A 15,760-nucleotide genomic window follows, 5' to 3' on the forward strand; every position below is an offset into this window, starting at 1 on the left:
CGTCCTTTACCCCATGGTTGGCTCTTGTTTAATCCCACTTTCACACTGAGTGAGGGTTTGGAGATATCTTGGAGATCTCTGAGAGATCACCCAGGGCAGTGCCCTGTCTGTGTTCCTTTGGATTTAACAGCAGAGAAAGTTTGGGACTTTATTCCCAACTTTATTCCAGGAGCTGATGGGTGACATGAAACCCCCTGGTTCTCTCCTAAGGATCCCAAAAATCCAGAGGGTGTTGGGTGCCAAAGCAGGGTTGGGATTAGGGATCTAAGGAGCTAAGGAACCTTTTATCCTGCTGGTTCCTGGATTCTGGCAGAGGCCTGGGGCAGGAGCAGGCACACAGGGATGGAGTGTGGCACTGAGCAAGGCTGGTGAGGATGGAGGAGAGATCTGGGGGGGAGCAGCAGCTCCTGGCTGGACGTGTTGGGAGCTGCTGGGGACAGGCAGGCTGCCAGGACAGAGGCAAACAGGGAGGGAATTGTCTGTGCAGGGAGCTGTGGTGGTGCTGGGGGTTCTCTGGCATCCAGCACCTGTGGGAGCCATCCCTGTGAGGATGGAAAACGCCTGGGGATGCTGAGATCTGTCAGGATGGGGAGTGGGAGTTTTTCTGGAGTTGTGGGGCAGGGTGTTTTTTCCTTCCCCTTGTGCAGCCACCACCTTGAGCCTCTGTGGGGGGATTTGTGCTGCAGGGCCCCAATTCCTTTGGGATCCCCATTTTTTGGGGATGCACTGAGCTGAGCTCAGTGTTGGGAGAGCAGGTGGGGAGGGAATTAAACCACGTGTGGTCCTGCAGATCCTCGTGGGCTCTGTTTGCTGATGGTGTCCCCTGTGTCACTGCCACCAGCCTTTGCTCCATGCCCTGTGTGAGGGACCTGAGGCTCTGCAGCCCGGGGACAGATTTTCCTTTCCTTTTCCCAGTGATTTTCCCTCTGTTCCTGCAGTGTCTCCGTGGTTTTTGGTGGCTGTGACCAGCAAACCTCAGCTAGACCAGGGAGGGGACGAGCACGGGGGGATTGCAACAAGTTATTTGTCAGGGCGACTCTGGAAAAGATTAGCTGGGCACAGATAAGCTTGCAATGCCTTAATATTGTTAGTAAGCAGTAACCAGCATTATTATTAGCTCAGCTGATAGCGCGGGTCCGGGCTGGGGAGCTTTAATCTGGTTAGAACCCGGGAACCACCCGAAGGAGGTGAGTCAGGGCCAAAAAATGGGAAGGAACCCCCCAATTTCTGCGGGACATGGCAGGAGGAATCTCGTGGAGGAGCCTGTGGGCATCCCAGGGATGCAGCGCTGGAGGTGGCTGCCTGCCCATTAGTCCGTGTGCGACACGGTGACATCCCCGTGTCCCCCTGCGATGCTCAGGGACTCCACCCCACCTTGCCCAGGCTCGTCTCGCCCTCCAGGCCGGCTCAGCAGCCGGCAGAAGGGCTGCAGGGGGATTATATTTAGAAGAAGAGGAAGAGAGGCGGTGATAAAGCGGCCCCCGTTATCTCCCCGCGTGCCAGCCCCAGCGCTCCGGACCTGGGACACGGTTTGGGCAGCGCGGAGAACAGCTCGGCATTGTCCCTCCTGGTGCAATTAGCTGGAAAACAAGGCGAGGAAAAACAAGCCAAGAGCCGGCGGAGCGGGCAGTGCCCGGCTGTGCCCGCATCCCGACCCGGCATCGCTGCATCCCCGCGGGTCGGGGGGGAACAGCAGCTCTACCCTGCGATTTTTCCGAGCTGTTCCACCCTGGGATCTTCCTTCCCTGCGGGTTTCCAAGCTGTTGTGGTGCTGGTGAGGGTTTGGCAGAGCCCCCGGAGGAGCCGGGGTCGGTGATGCGGCGGAGGAGGAACGGGCACTGCCCGCACCGGGGGCACCGGGGGTAAGGAAGTGGCTCGGTGGGAGGAGCTGTGGCCCAGAACTCATCCGTCCGCACCCGCCGGGGTCGAGCTTGGCGAGCAGGAGGTGCTGCCTTGAAGACCCTTCCCCGCTTTGCCGGGATCCAGCTCTGGGGCGATGGAGAGGCGGATTCTGTCCGGGGAGAGGAGGCGGCTCAGCGCCTGCCTGGTGTGCCGGATGTGCTGCATTGGTTAGTACCCACTGCCCAGGGACAATTCTGGGATTTATCCATCCCAAAAGGACGGCAGAGTTGGGAAGGGACCCGGCGCTGCAGCTCTGGAGGGGTGCGGTGAAGGAAAATCCCAAAGAACGCACGGGAGCCACGCAGCATCCCATGGATGTGGCAGCTCCTGGGGAGCCGTGCCAAGGCTTGGGATGGGAAGGGAGGGTGGATGCGGCTCAGCCCAAGGCTGGATTTTGGCTCCTGGGTCCGTGCCGTGGGCTGGGGACGGGGTGGGACACGGGGAGGTGACGCTTGTGTCACCCCGTGCCACGTGTCGGAGGGGAAGCTGCGGTGAGGAAGAGGAAGAGGAAGAGGAGAACGTTGGGTGGTGCTTTCCAACCTGCGGGGATGGAAACATCGGGAGGTTTTCCTGAGTGTCCCCAGGGCTGGGCAGAGACCCCCAGCGACCTCCCATCCCAGGGCTGTGCTTGGACTGGGAGATGCTGGTTTTGTCCTTTTTCTCGATTTTTTGACTTAAAACCAAAGCAAGGAGCGCTGCTGCCTGGTAGATCCTGATGTCAGAGATGTGTTTTGGGTGAGCAGGGCTCGTCCTTTCAAATATCTTCTGGATTTTCTGGGCTGGAGATGCAGATGGGTTGGTGCTGGGGATCTCTCTGTGATGTTGTTAAATCCTGCTGGACACAGGGCTGCCCTGACCCCCCTCACTGCTTGGGGAGCTGAGTTGGACCCTCCTTGCCCTGTGGGAATCTCCTTTCACCTTTTTTTTCCCAGTGTTTTTCCTTTGATTTTATTTTTCCATGGAGCAAAAAGCCTGCCTAGAGCTCCCCCATCTCTGCTTGGTGTCACCACAACATTTCCCATCCCGTCCCCTGTCACCCGTGGGGACTGGGACCCCCTGGGGATGTCACCCCCCCATTGTCACCCTGTCCCAGCAGCACTCAGAGCTCCCAGTGCCCAGCCAGGGCTGAGCTGTGGCTGTTGGACAGGAATAAACATTAAATCCTGGCAATCCAATGAACCAAAAATACGGCGACAGAATAAGCTGCTAATTGCACGCGCTGGCCAGGACCTGTTGTGGGACATCTGGGGGTTTATGTAACACCCTAAAACCTTCCAGGAGTGGGCAGGGGAGAGGGGTTCACCCTCCTAAAATCGAGCTTTGCCTCCCTGGGAAGGCACAGATAAATTCCAGCTTGTACCTATCCCAGTAATCCACTAAATATCGTTATTCTCACCATTAAAAAAAACCGATTTATTTTGTTGTGAGCGGCATTTCCCTGCCCTGGGGCTGTGCTGGAGCCTCGTGAACGGCCCCATCCCGAAGCATTCCCTGAATAATCTGCCTCTGTTCCCTGGGATCCGGGCTGGCACCGCCGGCGATCCCTCTGTCTCTTCCCGTCATTTCAAAGTCGTTTGAGTTTCTGCATGAGAACCACTGACCAAGAGCTGCCTTTGTTTCCTTTTGACAGATGAACGGGACAGAGTCCAAAAGAAAACCTTCACTAAATGGGTCAATAAACACTTGATGAAGGTAAGAGTCACGGATTTGGTTATAAAGCCACTGAAATTGCTGTCTCTCTGTTTGTTGCAGCTCAGGACTGGCAGATAAATGCTTTTTTAAAGGTTTTAATTTTTTTTTTTATGCTAGGATTGTTTGTTTTGAGTGTTCACATGAGCCAGAGCAGAGCAGGATGTGCTGGAGCATTTTGGGGGAATTGTAGCATCACCACACAGCCCTTTTATTACCTTTCCCTCCTGATCCTTGCTTAACCTGAGCCTTGTGCATCCTGGAAAGGAGAAGATCCTGACCCCACCTTGTACCCCCCAGCCAGGAAAAAAGGGAATTTTTGTCCTTTGAAAGATGCTCCAGGGTGGGGACAACATCCAGAGTTTGTTAATCAGGATTAACATGGCACCATGAAGTGCCTCCTGCTTTCTTGGTTAATGCTGGGTGGGTTTTAATTAATTCTCCATTTGCCAGAAAAAATAAAAAAGGAGGAAAAAAATGTGGTTTGAGCACTAGGTGTCCCAGCTGTGTTTTCCTGCCAGCTTTGCAAAGCTCTGTGCCAAGCTTTTGGCTGCTTCCTAAACCTTACAGAGGAGGGGAAAACAGAGAAAAACCTTGAGGCTGCTGGGGGAAAACATTTGGGGATTCCCAAGTGGGTAAAACCCCAGGACAGGGTCTGGGTGTTTGGAGAGGAGAGGCTGCATGGTGCTCATGGAAAACTGCTCTGCTGAATTTTGGGAGGTGCTGTGAGCAGGGTGAGAAATTAAATTAAATTAAATTAAATTCAGGAGGGGCTGCAGGATGGGGTCACCTGCAGTCAGGTTGGGTTTTTTGTGTGGGATTGGCAGCAGCTCCTTCCAGGCTGTTTGGGAAAGGGGAGGCTGCTGTCCCTGGGGATAATTTTGGTGTCCCTGGTGATAATTTTGGTGACTTTTCCCCTCCCCAGGTGCGCAAGCACATCAATGACCTCTATGAAGACCTGAGGGATGGCCACAACCTCATCTCCCTCCTGGAAGTGCTGTCAGGAGTGAAGCTGGTGAGTCCCCAAATTCTGGAGTCCCCCCTAAACCCCCTCCCTGCTCTCCCTGCTCCCCTTCACCCCCAGCTGTCTTTTCTCACACCGTGTCTGTCCTTGTTTCTTTTATTATTAGGAGTATTGTTATTTACTGTTACATTTATTACTGTATTTTTAATTTATTTATTTTTACTCAAACAGCTCCCCAGGCTGGTCTCACCTTATGGTGCTTTTTTTCTTGCCAAGTTTTACACACCCCCACCTTCCAGCTGTGGCTCCATATTTAAAATCATGGATAAGAGCAGAATTTGACCCAAAACTGATTCTGTGGCAGCGTGCCCAGCAGTTCCTCTGAGCTGTGACACTCAGTGCTCAGCTCCTGGGTTTGTGATGCCTGGAGCATCACAGAGTTCCCCCTCCTTCCTCCTCCTCCTCCTCTTCCCTCTCTGACTGACACATTCCCTCAGCACTGGGAAGATCCCAATTGCAGGAATTATTTCAGTTTCCCCCAAAAATAGGATCTGGGCAAAGATCTCCTACGTCCCCCCGTACCCTCCACAGACGCCAAATCGGTTTTTTTTGTGGGGGCTGAAAACTTGGATCACTCTACTTGTGATCCAGACAGCTTCCAAAAGCAGGAGGAAATTCCTGAATTCAGAATTCCAGTGCTGGAGCCCAGCCACCTTCACCTTGTCCTGGGTTTTTTTTTTTTGGTTGGTTTTTTTGGTTTTGTTTGTTTGTTTTTTGGGGTTTTTTGGGGTTTTTTTTGGTTTTTTGGGTTTTTTTGGGTTTTTTTGATTTCTCCTCGTGCCTGGGTGTCACATTTTGGTTTCCATTCTGTGTCCCTGCTGTGCCACCCTCCCTCCCATCCTCCTTAGCCTGTAGAGCCAGCAGCTCAGTGGAGCCTTCGCCTGGTGACAGCGCCGGCCTGGTGCCGTGCGAGCAGCGAGGAGGAGGAAGATGATGATGATGAAGAAGTAGGTCGAGCCTGCCCTGGCTGCAGCAGCTCCCTGGCAGTGCCACCAGACAATCCAGTGCCATCCCCTCCCTGTGGGGGTTTAAAACCCACCCTGGGTGCTCTGCTGGATTTTCTGTCAGCCTGCAGGCAGGGCACGCCACCCACGCGGTGTGACAGCATGTGTCCCCTCCACGGGGTGGGGACAGGGACAGGGACAGGTCCTGCACGCTGCTGTGAGGGCTGCACACACCTGGCACTGCATGGACAAGCTCCTGGCACAGGCACCTTCTGGGATCCTGCATGGGATGGGAGTGGGGAGCACAGCACAGCCCCAGGTGAGGGTCAGACCCCAGGATGTGCCCAGGTGTGTTTTACAGCCCCTGTGCTCGGGGTGATGATGCCCTTGGGCACTGTCACCTCCCTGGGGCAGTGCAGGAGGAGCTGGGCACCTTCTGATGGTTCCTTGCAGCCCTGGAGATGTTTCCCTGGGCAGGGACAGATTTTCCTTTGGCAGGGACAGATTTTTCCTTTGGCAGGGACAGATTTTTCCTTTGGCAGGGACAGCTTTTCCCCTTTCAGGGACAGATTTTTCCTTTGCAGGGACAGATTTTTCCTTTGGCAGGGACAGATTTTCCTTTGGCAGGGACAGATTTTCCTTTGGCAGGGACAGCTTTTCCCCTTGCAGGAACAGCTTTTCCTTTGGCAGGGACAGATTTTTCCTTTGGCAGGGACAGATTTTCCCTTTGCAGGGACAGATTTTCCCCTTGCAGGGACAGCTTTTCCCCTTGGAAGGACAGCTCATCCCTGGAAAAAGAAGGGGACTCAGAGCACTTTGGGTGTCCCAACAGTTCAGGGCATGGTTGTGGGGGGTGTCCCCCCACCATGGTTGGAATCAGATTCTCTTTAAGGTCCTTTCCAGCCCAAAGCTCCTCTGATTCCATGAACATCCTGGTGATTCCTCATATTGAGGCTGGGATTTGGTTTTGGGTGTTGCTCCTCCCTCTCCTGCTGATTCAAAGGCTCCCATCCCCTTTCCCTGGCTCAGCTGATGGATACCTCTGGAAATCAACTTCAGCAGCAAAGGGCAGGGCCCAGGCTGTGTCTTGTGCCCCTTCCCAAGGGATTCAGAGGTGCCTGGAGCAGCAGCCATGCATGGGAAGAGCTGGAGGGGCTGGTGCTGAGCTCAGGGTTCCTCTGCCCCCAGTGGGGACCTGCAGGTGGTCCCAGCCTGAGTCCCCCTGTCCTGCCTCTGTTCTACCTGGATAAATTGGACTGAGTCCCCCTGTCCTGCCTCTGTTCCACCTGGATAAATTGGACTGAGCTCCCCTGTCCTGCCTCTGTTCCACCTGGATAAATTGGGCTGAGCTCCCCTGTCCTGCCTCTGCTTCCACCTGGATAAATTGGACTGAGTCCCCCTGTCCTGCCTCTGCTTCCACCTGGATAAATTGGGCTCTGTGCCTGTTTGAATCCCTCTCTTTGCTGAACCCTGGGATCTCAGAGGCTGAGCCAGGCCTGGACACACACCCTCAGTGCCTCAGCAGAGTTTGGATCTCAGCATCTCCCCACCTCCATCTCCCAGCAGGGCATTTTCACCTTTTTCCAGCAGGATTGTGCATAGCAATGACCTTCCTCACTCCAGATGAGGTAGAGCAGGATGTTTAGGGGCACAGCACGCTGACAGGAGGGCACAGAGTGTGTGGGGATCACTCAGCATGTGGGGTGCTTCCAGCCCAGCCCCAAAAGCCTGACCTAAAAGTGCTGCCTGTGTCTTGCAGCCACGTGAGAAGGGGAGGATGCGCTTCCACCGCCTGCAGAACGTGCAGATTGCCCTGGATTTCCTGAAGCAGCGACAGGTAAGGGCTGATAAAAGCTCATCCAGCACAGCTGGATGTGGTTTGTGGATTTTTTTATCTTGTCTGAGGCTTTGGGAGGAGTGGAGGAGCAGCCTCAGCCTGGGCTGTGCTGATTGAGGGGGCTGATTTCAGGGGGCTTTTCCCTGGGGGTGTTGTGCCTCTGGAAACCACCCCTGCACACAAAAATCACTGTGAGAAAGGGACCTGACCCCAGCTCTGAGAAAGGGTTGGCAAATGTCCATTTAGCACCCCAAAAACCTCCCCTGGGGCTCTCTGGCACATGCTGGCTGTGGGGATGTGTGGCTGTGCTTTCCCACTGAATTTTGGGGAGCTGTGGCAGCTGGCTCTGCCCAGCTCAGGGCTGGCACTGGGGGTGTTGCTGTGTGGCATCACCCCAGCATGGACTCATCATCCCTCAGGTTTTGGAGGAGCAGGTTTTTGGGAGCCCTCAGTGCCTGTGCAGCTGGCAGAGAGCAGCTGAGCTCCACAGCCTGGGCAGATCCTGCCTGCAGCAATGGGATGCATCCCGAGACTTGCTGGCTGTGCAGGTGGAACCCTGGGGGCCAGGTGTCCTGTTCTGCCTGTTGGGTCAGGTTCTCCCCACCTGATGCTCCCAGATATGCCAAGGTGATGATGATGATGATGATGATGATAAATGGTGCCAGTTCATGCTGAAGCACAGACTTTTCTCCCTCGCTGCTGGCCTGAGGGCATGGAATAAATTTGAGCACATTCTCTACTCCAGGGAGGGTGAGCTGCTTCCAGCCCCCCTTCCTCCTCCTCCTCAGCTCCTTGATAGAGACATTTTGCCAAGGGCTCTGGGGAACTCGTTTCTCCACTTGGATGAAACAGCTTTTTCCTTTGAAGTGTGGTGGCCTTGCTGGGATGTCTTTCCCCATCCAGGGGATGATCTGTGGGGTCCCACAGAGCTGTGGGGACTCCCCCAGGGGAGGAGTGAGGGTGTTCTGCCTTCATCAGAGCTTGGTTTGGAGCCCAGACTGGAGTTAAAGCTTGGTCATCCCCTTTTTCCCTGCTCTCTGTGGTCTGGAGCTGGTGAATTATGCACCAGTGCTCAGGGCTTTGGGGATGCTGCTCTGTGAGCTGAAGTGAAGCCCTTAAGTGCTGGGAAAGCACTTCTGGATGGAGAGTGCTGGAAAACATGGAAAAATCCTCCCCAAACCAGATGAGGTGACATTTCTGCCTCTTTGGGAAGCACTGGGGCCTTCCTGTGTGCCTGCTCCTCACTGGAATGCCTGGGGTGGCCTTGGGGACAGCGTGTTGAGGTTGATAAAAAAACTTCAACCCTTCTGTTGCCTTTTTTTTCCCAGGTGAAACTGGTGAATATCCGCAATGATGACATCACAGATGGCAACCCCAAGCTCACCCTGGGGCTCATCTGGACCATCATCCTCCACTTCCAGGTAGGACATGGAATTTTCTTGCTGGAGGATTCGGGGCAGGTGTTGTGTTGTTTCTCCAGGGCGGTGGAATCTGTGATTCCTGCATTTTCCATGGTGCTGTCAGCATGTGGATGGGTCTGGAGGTTCATGGCAGTGTCATGGAGACACATTGGGAGAGCAGCAACACCCTCCCCTCATCATTTGCATGATGAAATCATTAATGATGGGTTGTGTGGTCTCCCAGGGTTGTTGGCCGTGGCTGTTTGCTCAGCTGGAGTCTCTGGAAGAGAAGAACAAATTTGGAAGGGGCCACAGGCTGTTATCCCAGCCCTTTGGGTGGTCAGTGCAGCCACAGAACTTTTCCCTGGGATGGAGTGTGTCAGCTGGGTGACAGCACAGGGATGGGAGAAGTGCTCTGAGCTGGGACTGTCTCCAGCAATTGTGTGCTAGAGATTCTCTCGGAACAGCGAGTTTTGGGTCTTTAATGGCTTCAGATGATCCAGTTGTAGCTCTGGTGGCTTCAGGGGGATGATGTGTGGCCATCAGTGAGTTGGCATTTGGGGTTTGCTGGGCAGGGCTGCTCGTGGTATCATCTCTGTGGGGTCTGCTGCATCCCAGCTCCCTCTGGGATCTGCTGTATTCCAGTTCTCTCTGGGATCTGCTGAATGCATTCCAGCTCCCTGTGGGATCTGCATCCATCCCAGCTCTCTGTGGGATCTGCATCCATCCCAGCTCCCTGTGGGATCTGCTGCATCCCAGTTCCATGTGGGATCTGCTGCATTCCAGCTCCCTGTGGGATCTGCTGATTCCCAGCTCTCTGTGGGATCTGCTGATTCCCAGCTCTCTGTGGGATCTGCTGCATCCATCCCAGCTCTCTGTGGGATCTGCTGCATCCATCCCAGCTCCCTGTGGGATCTGCTGCATCCATCCCAGCTCCCTGTGGGATCTGCATCCATCCCAGCTCCCTGTGGGACCTGCTGCATCCCAGCTCCCTGTGGGATCTGCTGCATCCCAGTTCCATGTGGGATCTGCTGCATTCCAGTTCCCTGTGGGATCTGCTGTATTCCAGCTCCCTGTGGGACCTGCTGCATCCCAGCTCCCTGTGGGATCTGCTGCATCCATCCCAATTCCCTGTGGGATCTTCTGCATCCCAGCTCCCTGTGGGATCTGCTGTATCCCAGCTCCCATTGGGATCTGCTGCATCCCAATTCCCTGTGGGATCTTCTGCATCCCAGTTCCCTGTGGGATCTGCTGCATCCCAGCTCTCTGTGGGATCTGCTGCATCCCAGCTCTCTGTGGGATCTGCATCCATCCCAATTCCCTGTGGGATCTGCATCCATCCCAGCTCCCTGCCTTATCCCTGCTGGCATCTTCCAGACGGGACTGGCGCTGGCTTTGAGACTCCTGGGGAAGATTGCCCTTGCAGATTGTGTTTTCTGGAGGCTGGGCAGCGCCTCAGGGAGAGGCTTTTGTGGGGAGCAGGGGGCTGAGCTGGGTGTGAGGCTGCTGACGAGGCTCTTCCCAGGCTTTGGCGCTGGGAAGCAGCCGGGGTCGGGCAGGCTGTGGATGCTGATGAGTCACTCAGCTCCGTGGGGCCCTGCCTGTGGCATCTTGTCCCCGCTGTCCTCGAGGTCACCCAGCTCTGGGGCATCCTCTGTTGCATGAGAGGGGTGTCAGGATGTCCTGCGTCCCCTCCATGCCACCCTGGAGTGGGGGACGGGGAGGGTGACACCGGAGCCGGGCTGGTGCTGTCGCCTCCTCCTCCCGCTGAGCTAACGGGATTTTTTCTGGGGTTGTAGCTCCATTGTGAACCTTTTAATCTCCCTCAGTGTCCCAGTGCTGCTGCCTGGGGGCAGGCGGCTGGGAGAGCCCCGGGAGAGGTTTGGTGCTGCTGGTGGAGCTCAGGCAGTGCCAGCCCCGGTGTGGTGACAATGAGGGGGTGTCCCGGTGTCCTGGGGGCTTTTCCCTGTGCTCTGGCAGCTCTTGTGCTCGCTGCTTTCCCTTAGTCATCTTCTGGATTGCTCCCTGTTGAATGTTTCCTTGTTTCCCCCCCATCTTTATGCCCCCCTGCTCCCCAATTTTTGTCTCACCCCCACTTTTGGTGCGTTTTACCTGCCCTGATCCCTCTGAGCTGGCAGGCAGGGTTGGGATGCTCCGTGCTCCTCAAACCCCTGCCCTGGGCGGCGTTTGGGGCAGGATCCACAGGAGAGAGGCAGGACTGGGACCGGACTGGGATCCAGCATCGCTCTCCCGTTCCTTTGGGGAACCTCTCAGGTTCAGCCTCCCCAAAGCGATGCCGGGTCCCCAAGGGCACCTGTGTGCCCCAAACTGGGTGAGCCTGGCAACAACGCTGGGCTTTTTTGGGGCTCCCAGAATTAAGAATTATTAAGAATTAAGGATCAAACCTCCCGGACTGGAGAGAAGCAGCCCTGCGGAGCCGGCTGGCGAGCATGCAGAGTCACTCTGACTCCTCCCTGCTTCTTTTTTTTTTTTTTTTTCCCCATTTCTCTCCCACCCCTTCCTTTATTCTACCTTTGCCAACCTTCCTTAGGTTTTGTGTTTTATCCCCGTCTTCCCCACCCTCTCCCACTCCCCTCCTCTCTCCTGCTCCCTGTTTGTGTTGGCAAGGGCCGTGCTCCAATTACCTCATATTTGGAGAGAAGGACGCCGCAGCCAATCCCCGCTCCCTCTGCTTTTAGGTCAAGTGATTTCTGAACTGCAGTGAGATGCTTTGAATTTGTCTTCTCGCAGCGCCCAGGCTGTAAGATGGCTGTCTGGAGCGGCGGTGGTGGCAGGGCTGGCGGGAGGGGACAGCGACAAGGGGCAGTCCGCGGAGCGATGCGCGCAGGGCGCTCCATCCGATGAAGCCCGGCTTGGGATTTATTCGGGAGCCGGCGACTCGCTCGTTCCTGCCGGCAGCGAGCGGGAGGAGATGGGGAATTCGCTGGGCTGCGTTAAAGAGCAGAAGGAAAAAGCTGTGGGGAAGGCACCGCTGTCTCCCAAAAAAAGGGTGCGCTTCAAAAGGAGGCGGAGAGGGAAGAGGAGAGCGATGCCCGAGGCAGCCCCGCAGGAGGAGCCGCCGGTGCTGGAGGTGGCCGAGGATGAGGAGGCGCCCAAATCCCCTCGGCAGGAAGGAGGAGAGGAACCCCCCGAGAGCCGGGACCCCGATCCGGCAGCGCTGCACCCCGGCATCATCGTGCAGGTGAAGGAACGCTTCCAGGGCGAGCTGCAGAAAGCGCTGCTGGTGCTGGAGCCGCAGCGGCCGGGTGTGGCGGCGGCTCCCCGGGAGGAAGGCACCACCGTCATCGCCCGCCTGCTGGACAACCCGGCCGAGAAGGACTGCGAGAAGGCGGTGAGCCGGCTGGTCGAGCTGCAGAGGAGCGGCAGCTGCCGGGCTGTGCTGCTGCCCCTTCGCTCTGGGAGTGATGGCCCTGCCCGGGGATCCAGCCGGGAGCCGGAGGCCGGCAGCACCCTGGATGCCTGGGGGAAAGGAGGAGGAGGCAGCGATGATCCCAGCTCCAGCGCAGCATGGACCTGCTCGTCCGCAGCAGAGCCGGGCACCGTGTCCGAGCTGTCCACGCCGTCTCCCATGGTGGATCAGCTGGAAAACGCCAGCGTGGGGAGAAGCTCGGGGTTGCCGTCGTGTCGGGCAGGGGAGGGAGATGCTCAGGCTCTGCCGGCTTCCCGCAGCCCGTCCTCGCTCAGCGGCAGCGCCGCCCGCAGCTCCTCGGGGTACGGCAGCGACCGCCCGGCCAAGGGCGCAGGAGCTGGTGGGACCACGGTGTCACCCTCTGATGGTGGCCTCAGGCTCGCTGCGGAGGGCCGGGCTTGCAGGGGGAGCTCGGGGACAGCCGGAGCAATGGTCAGTGTGTGCGTGTGCCCTCGCCCCCTTTCCGGAGAGGGGTGGGGGGACCTGGCTCAGTGCGTCCCAAATCCTGATGGCGCCTGGGCTTGGTTGTTTTGGCACGGGGCAGCCTGGTGTTGAGCACGGGTGGCAGGATGATGGGGCTGAAAGCTCCTCAAGTCCTTGCCCATCCTTTGGGACAAACCTGTCCCCTGCTCCTGGCACGGGCAGGCTGGGAGTGACAGTCCCTGTGTGACAGTGCGTGTGGCTGGTGGCTGCTGTCACCAGTGGCACTTGGTGCCCTTCCTGCTGCCCAGGTGTGACTTTGGGGTGTCCCCTTCCTGCTGCCCGGGTGTGAGTTTGGGGTGTCCCCAGGTGTGACTTTGGGGTGTCCCCTTGCTGCTGCCCGTGCAGGAGCAATGGCAGCAGGATGAACGTGGAGACGTGGGGGCTCTGCCTGCTCCCAGGGGTCTCCAGGTGGAACAGGAGGGGATGATGCTTTTGGAGCATTTTTTGGATGTGTTTTGGAGCCTGTTGCTGTTTGGTGGTCACTCTTTTGGGGTCTGGTGGAGCTGTGAATGCCCCAGGACAAGGTGTGGTGCGAGGGGCTGTCCCCTGATACCTCTGCCAGGCTGGGACCAGTGTCACGGCCACCATGTGGCCTTCAGCATCCTGCCACCAGTTGCTTGAGGCATGAAGCTGATGCTGGAAGGGTTTGGCCCCGAGTCCTGCGAGTTTCCACTCTCTTTTCCTGCTGGTGCCTCCCTAAATCTTTGTCCTGTCACAGACATGTGAAGAAAGGAGGGTGGGGCTGGTGCCGCACCCTGCACCCTCACATCTAGAGATGTGAGCGCATCTCTGGGAGAGTTTCCTTCAGAGGATGCTCTCAGGAAAGAGGCCCAGTGGTTGGAGAACCCCAGTGCTGTGTCAGGGGTTGAAAATAAAGGATTTATCAGAGCTGGGTGCTGTGAGGTGCTCCTGGATGGGCAGCACTGCTGGACAGCCCAGCTGGGGCATAGCTGGTGGTGGGCTCACAGAAGGGTTCATCCTGCTCTTAATGAAGAGCCATCAGGTAATTAATAAAGGGATGCTGAGCAGAGGGAGGTTTGTGGGTCCTCCCCTGCTCCCTGCAGGCGTGGAGGGTCCCATCCTGCATCCTGCAACACACTCAGTGCATCATCCCATCCACCCCAGCTCCTGATATCCCTGGGGAGAGCCAGCCCCGGGGCTGGAGGAGTTAAAGGCAGCTCTGGCAGCGTGGCAGCAGCTGACAAAGAGCAGTTTCATGTGTGATGAGCGTATCAGGCTGGAGAGGGAGGTGAGCTGCAGCATACCAATTACACCGGCAGCATCCGCCCCGCCGGCGGGAGACACGGATAATCCCGCAGGTCCCTGTCTCCTGCCTGCAAAGGGGTGGCTGACAGCTGGGACCTGAGCAGTGCCAGCACCCAGCTGGGTGTGTTTTGGGGAGGGCTGAAGCAGCTGGGTGTTTTCAGGGTAGGGCTGGGTGCTGGCACCCCCTTCTCCCCGCAGTGCCGGGCAGCAAACAGCCTGTGCTGGAGCACCCTGGAAAATCGGAGTGGTTCCCATCCTCCCCTTTGTCCTGCTCTTAATTAAGGGGAGGTAATTGTACTAACTGGGGAGCTGGAGAGGGGAGGGTGAGGAGGAAGCTGTGCCAGTCAGGAACACGCTGGCATGCGGGGACACGAGCGTGGCGTCACGTGCCAGTCTGGGATTCGCAGCCAGCCCTGTCTGAGGGGTCCGTGACTGTCGCTGGCTTTGTTGGGAATTGGGTCACAGCACCCCCTGCCACCAGCACCCCCTGCCACCAGTCAGGCAGAGAGGGGGGGATGTCACATCCTTGTCCCCATCCTTCTCTTTTCTTCCAACATGGAGCTGCTCCGTGGTTGGAGGTCAGGGAGAGATCTCCTCTCCAAATGTTGTCTCATTTCTTAAGTTGGTGTTTTTTCACAACAGGATGCTCCCCTGCCACACCTGCAACCCAAACATGAGATATTGGTGGTGGTCCCTTCTCACTGCCCACCCTGTGTGCTGCTGGGTGGGAGTGACAATTCCTGGGGTGTCCCCAGTGTCTGAGGGTGCTGGGGCTGCTCTGGTGGGTGCAGGAGGATGCACAGCGTGTTTGGAGCTGGGAGAGGCAGGAAGAGACCTGCCTGGAACCTCCTCTCCCCAGGACATTGTGTTCCCAGTGAGGTGTGTCCCTGTCTGGTGGGGACAGGGATGGTGCAGAGGGAGCGGCTCTGCTCTGCTGGGTTTTGGTTTTTGGTTTTTGGTTTTTGTCTCTGGGGTTTGGTGTTGTCAGCTCGTGTCTCAGCTGGGCTGGGCTCTGTGGCCAAGCAGCCCCTGGGAAATGGGGCTGGCAAATTGCTTGGATCTCCAGCCTGCCCAAACTACACCATGAAGTTCTGGTGACCCCAAATTCCTCTCCTCTCCCCTGTGCTCACCACGAATTTCCTCCTGCCCTTTCTGGGAGCCAGCCCTGGGGCAAGTTCACAGAACCTGGATGTGCCTGGGGGAGGATTCCCTGCTCCTGCAGCCTCCCATGGCTGTGCTGCTTCCTTTCAGATCTCTGACATCTACATCAGTGGGGAGCTGGGGGATATGTCAGCCAAGGAGAAGCTGCTGCTGTGGACACAGAAGGTGACAGCAGGTTACATCGGGCTGAAGTGCACCAACTTCTCCTCCTGCTGGAGCGATGGCAAGATGTTCAACGCCCTCATCCACAGATACAGGTGGGCAGGAAGAAGCTGTGGGGGAGTGTCTTGAGGGTGGGAGGAGGGATGAGGATTTCCCAGGGGTCCCTGCCCACCGCTGTGGTCAGTGCTTGGAGATGTGGGTGAGGCTGGCAGGGAGCAATGTCTGTTTAAACTGGAATTATCTCTTCTGCCAGGTGGAGGGGGGAATGCTTGGAATGAGCAAAAAGTACGTCAGGTTGCAGGGAAAAAAAATCTTAATGAGAGTGGGGAGGGAGGCAGAAAGGAAAAGCTTTTAAACTCTTGAGTGCTGCAGTGGTTCCATGTCAGTGCTGCCCTTTTGCTCTCTGTGAACAGCAGCACTTCCATCCATGCTTTTATCCAGGGATCTCAGAGGTCTTCCTGA

At 56.8% G+C, this 15,760-nt stretch overlaps 1 protein-coding gene across 28 annotated transcripts in view; it reads left to right on the plus strand.

The window, feature by feature from the left end:
* The window catches only part of MACF1 (microtubule actin crosslinking factor 1), a 151,688-nt gene that overhangs the window by 30,658 nt on the left and 105,270 nt on the right, over positions 1-15,760 (plus strand). For 18 of the 28 annotated variants that reach the window (XM_033080473.2, XM_033080480.2, XM_033080478.2 and 15 more), the window contains exons 1-2: positions 11,623-12,658; positions 15,227-15,393. In XM_033080473.2, the coding sequence (XP_032936364.1) occupies positions 11,729-12,658; positions 15,227-15,393 (1,097 nt within the window). In that variant the 5' untranslated portion in view covers positions 11,623-11,728. Of the gene's footprint in view, positions 1-1,971; positions 2,070-3,532; positions 3,595-4,516; positions 4,607-7,318; positions 7,397-8,724; positions 8,818-11,622; positions 12,659-15,226; positions 15,394-15,760 lie in introns of those variants that run through there. The other 10 variants (XM_033080489.2, XM_033080486.2, XM_033080499.2 and 7 more) reach the window with 2 other exon arrangements.

The sequence above is a fragment of the Catharus ustulatus genome, chromosome 26 (genome assembly GCF_009819885.2).
Source record: "Catharus ustulatus isolate bCatUst1 chromosome 26, bCatUst1.pri.v2, whole genome shotgun sequence".
Lineage (NCBI taxonomy): Eukaryota > Metazoa > Chordata > Aves > Passeriformes > Turdidae > Catharus > Catharus ustulatus.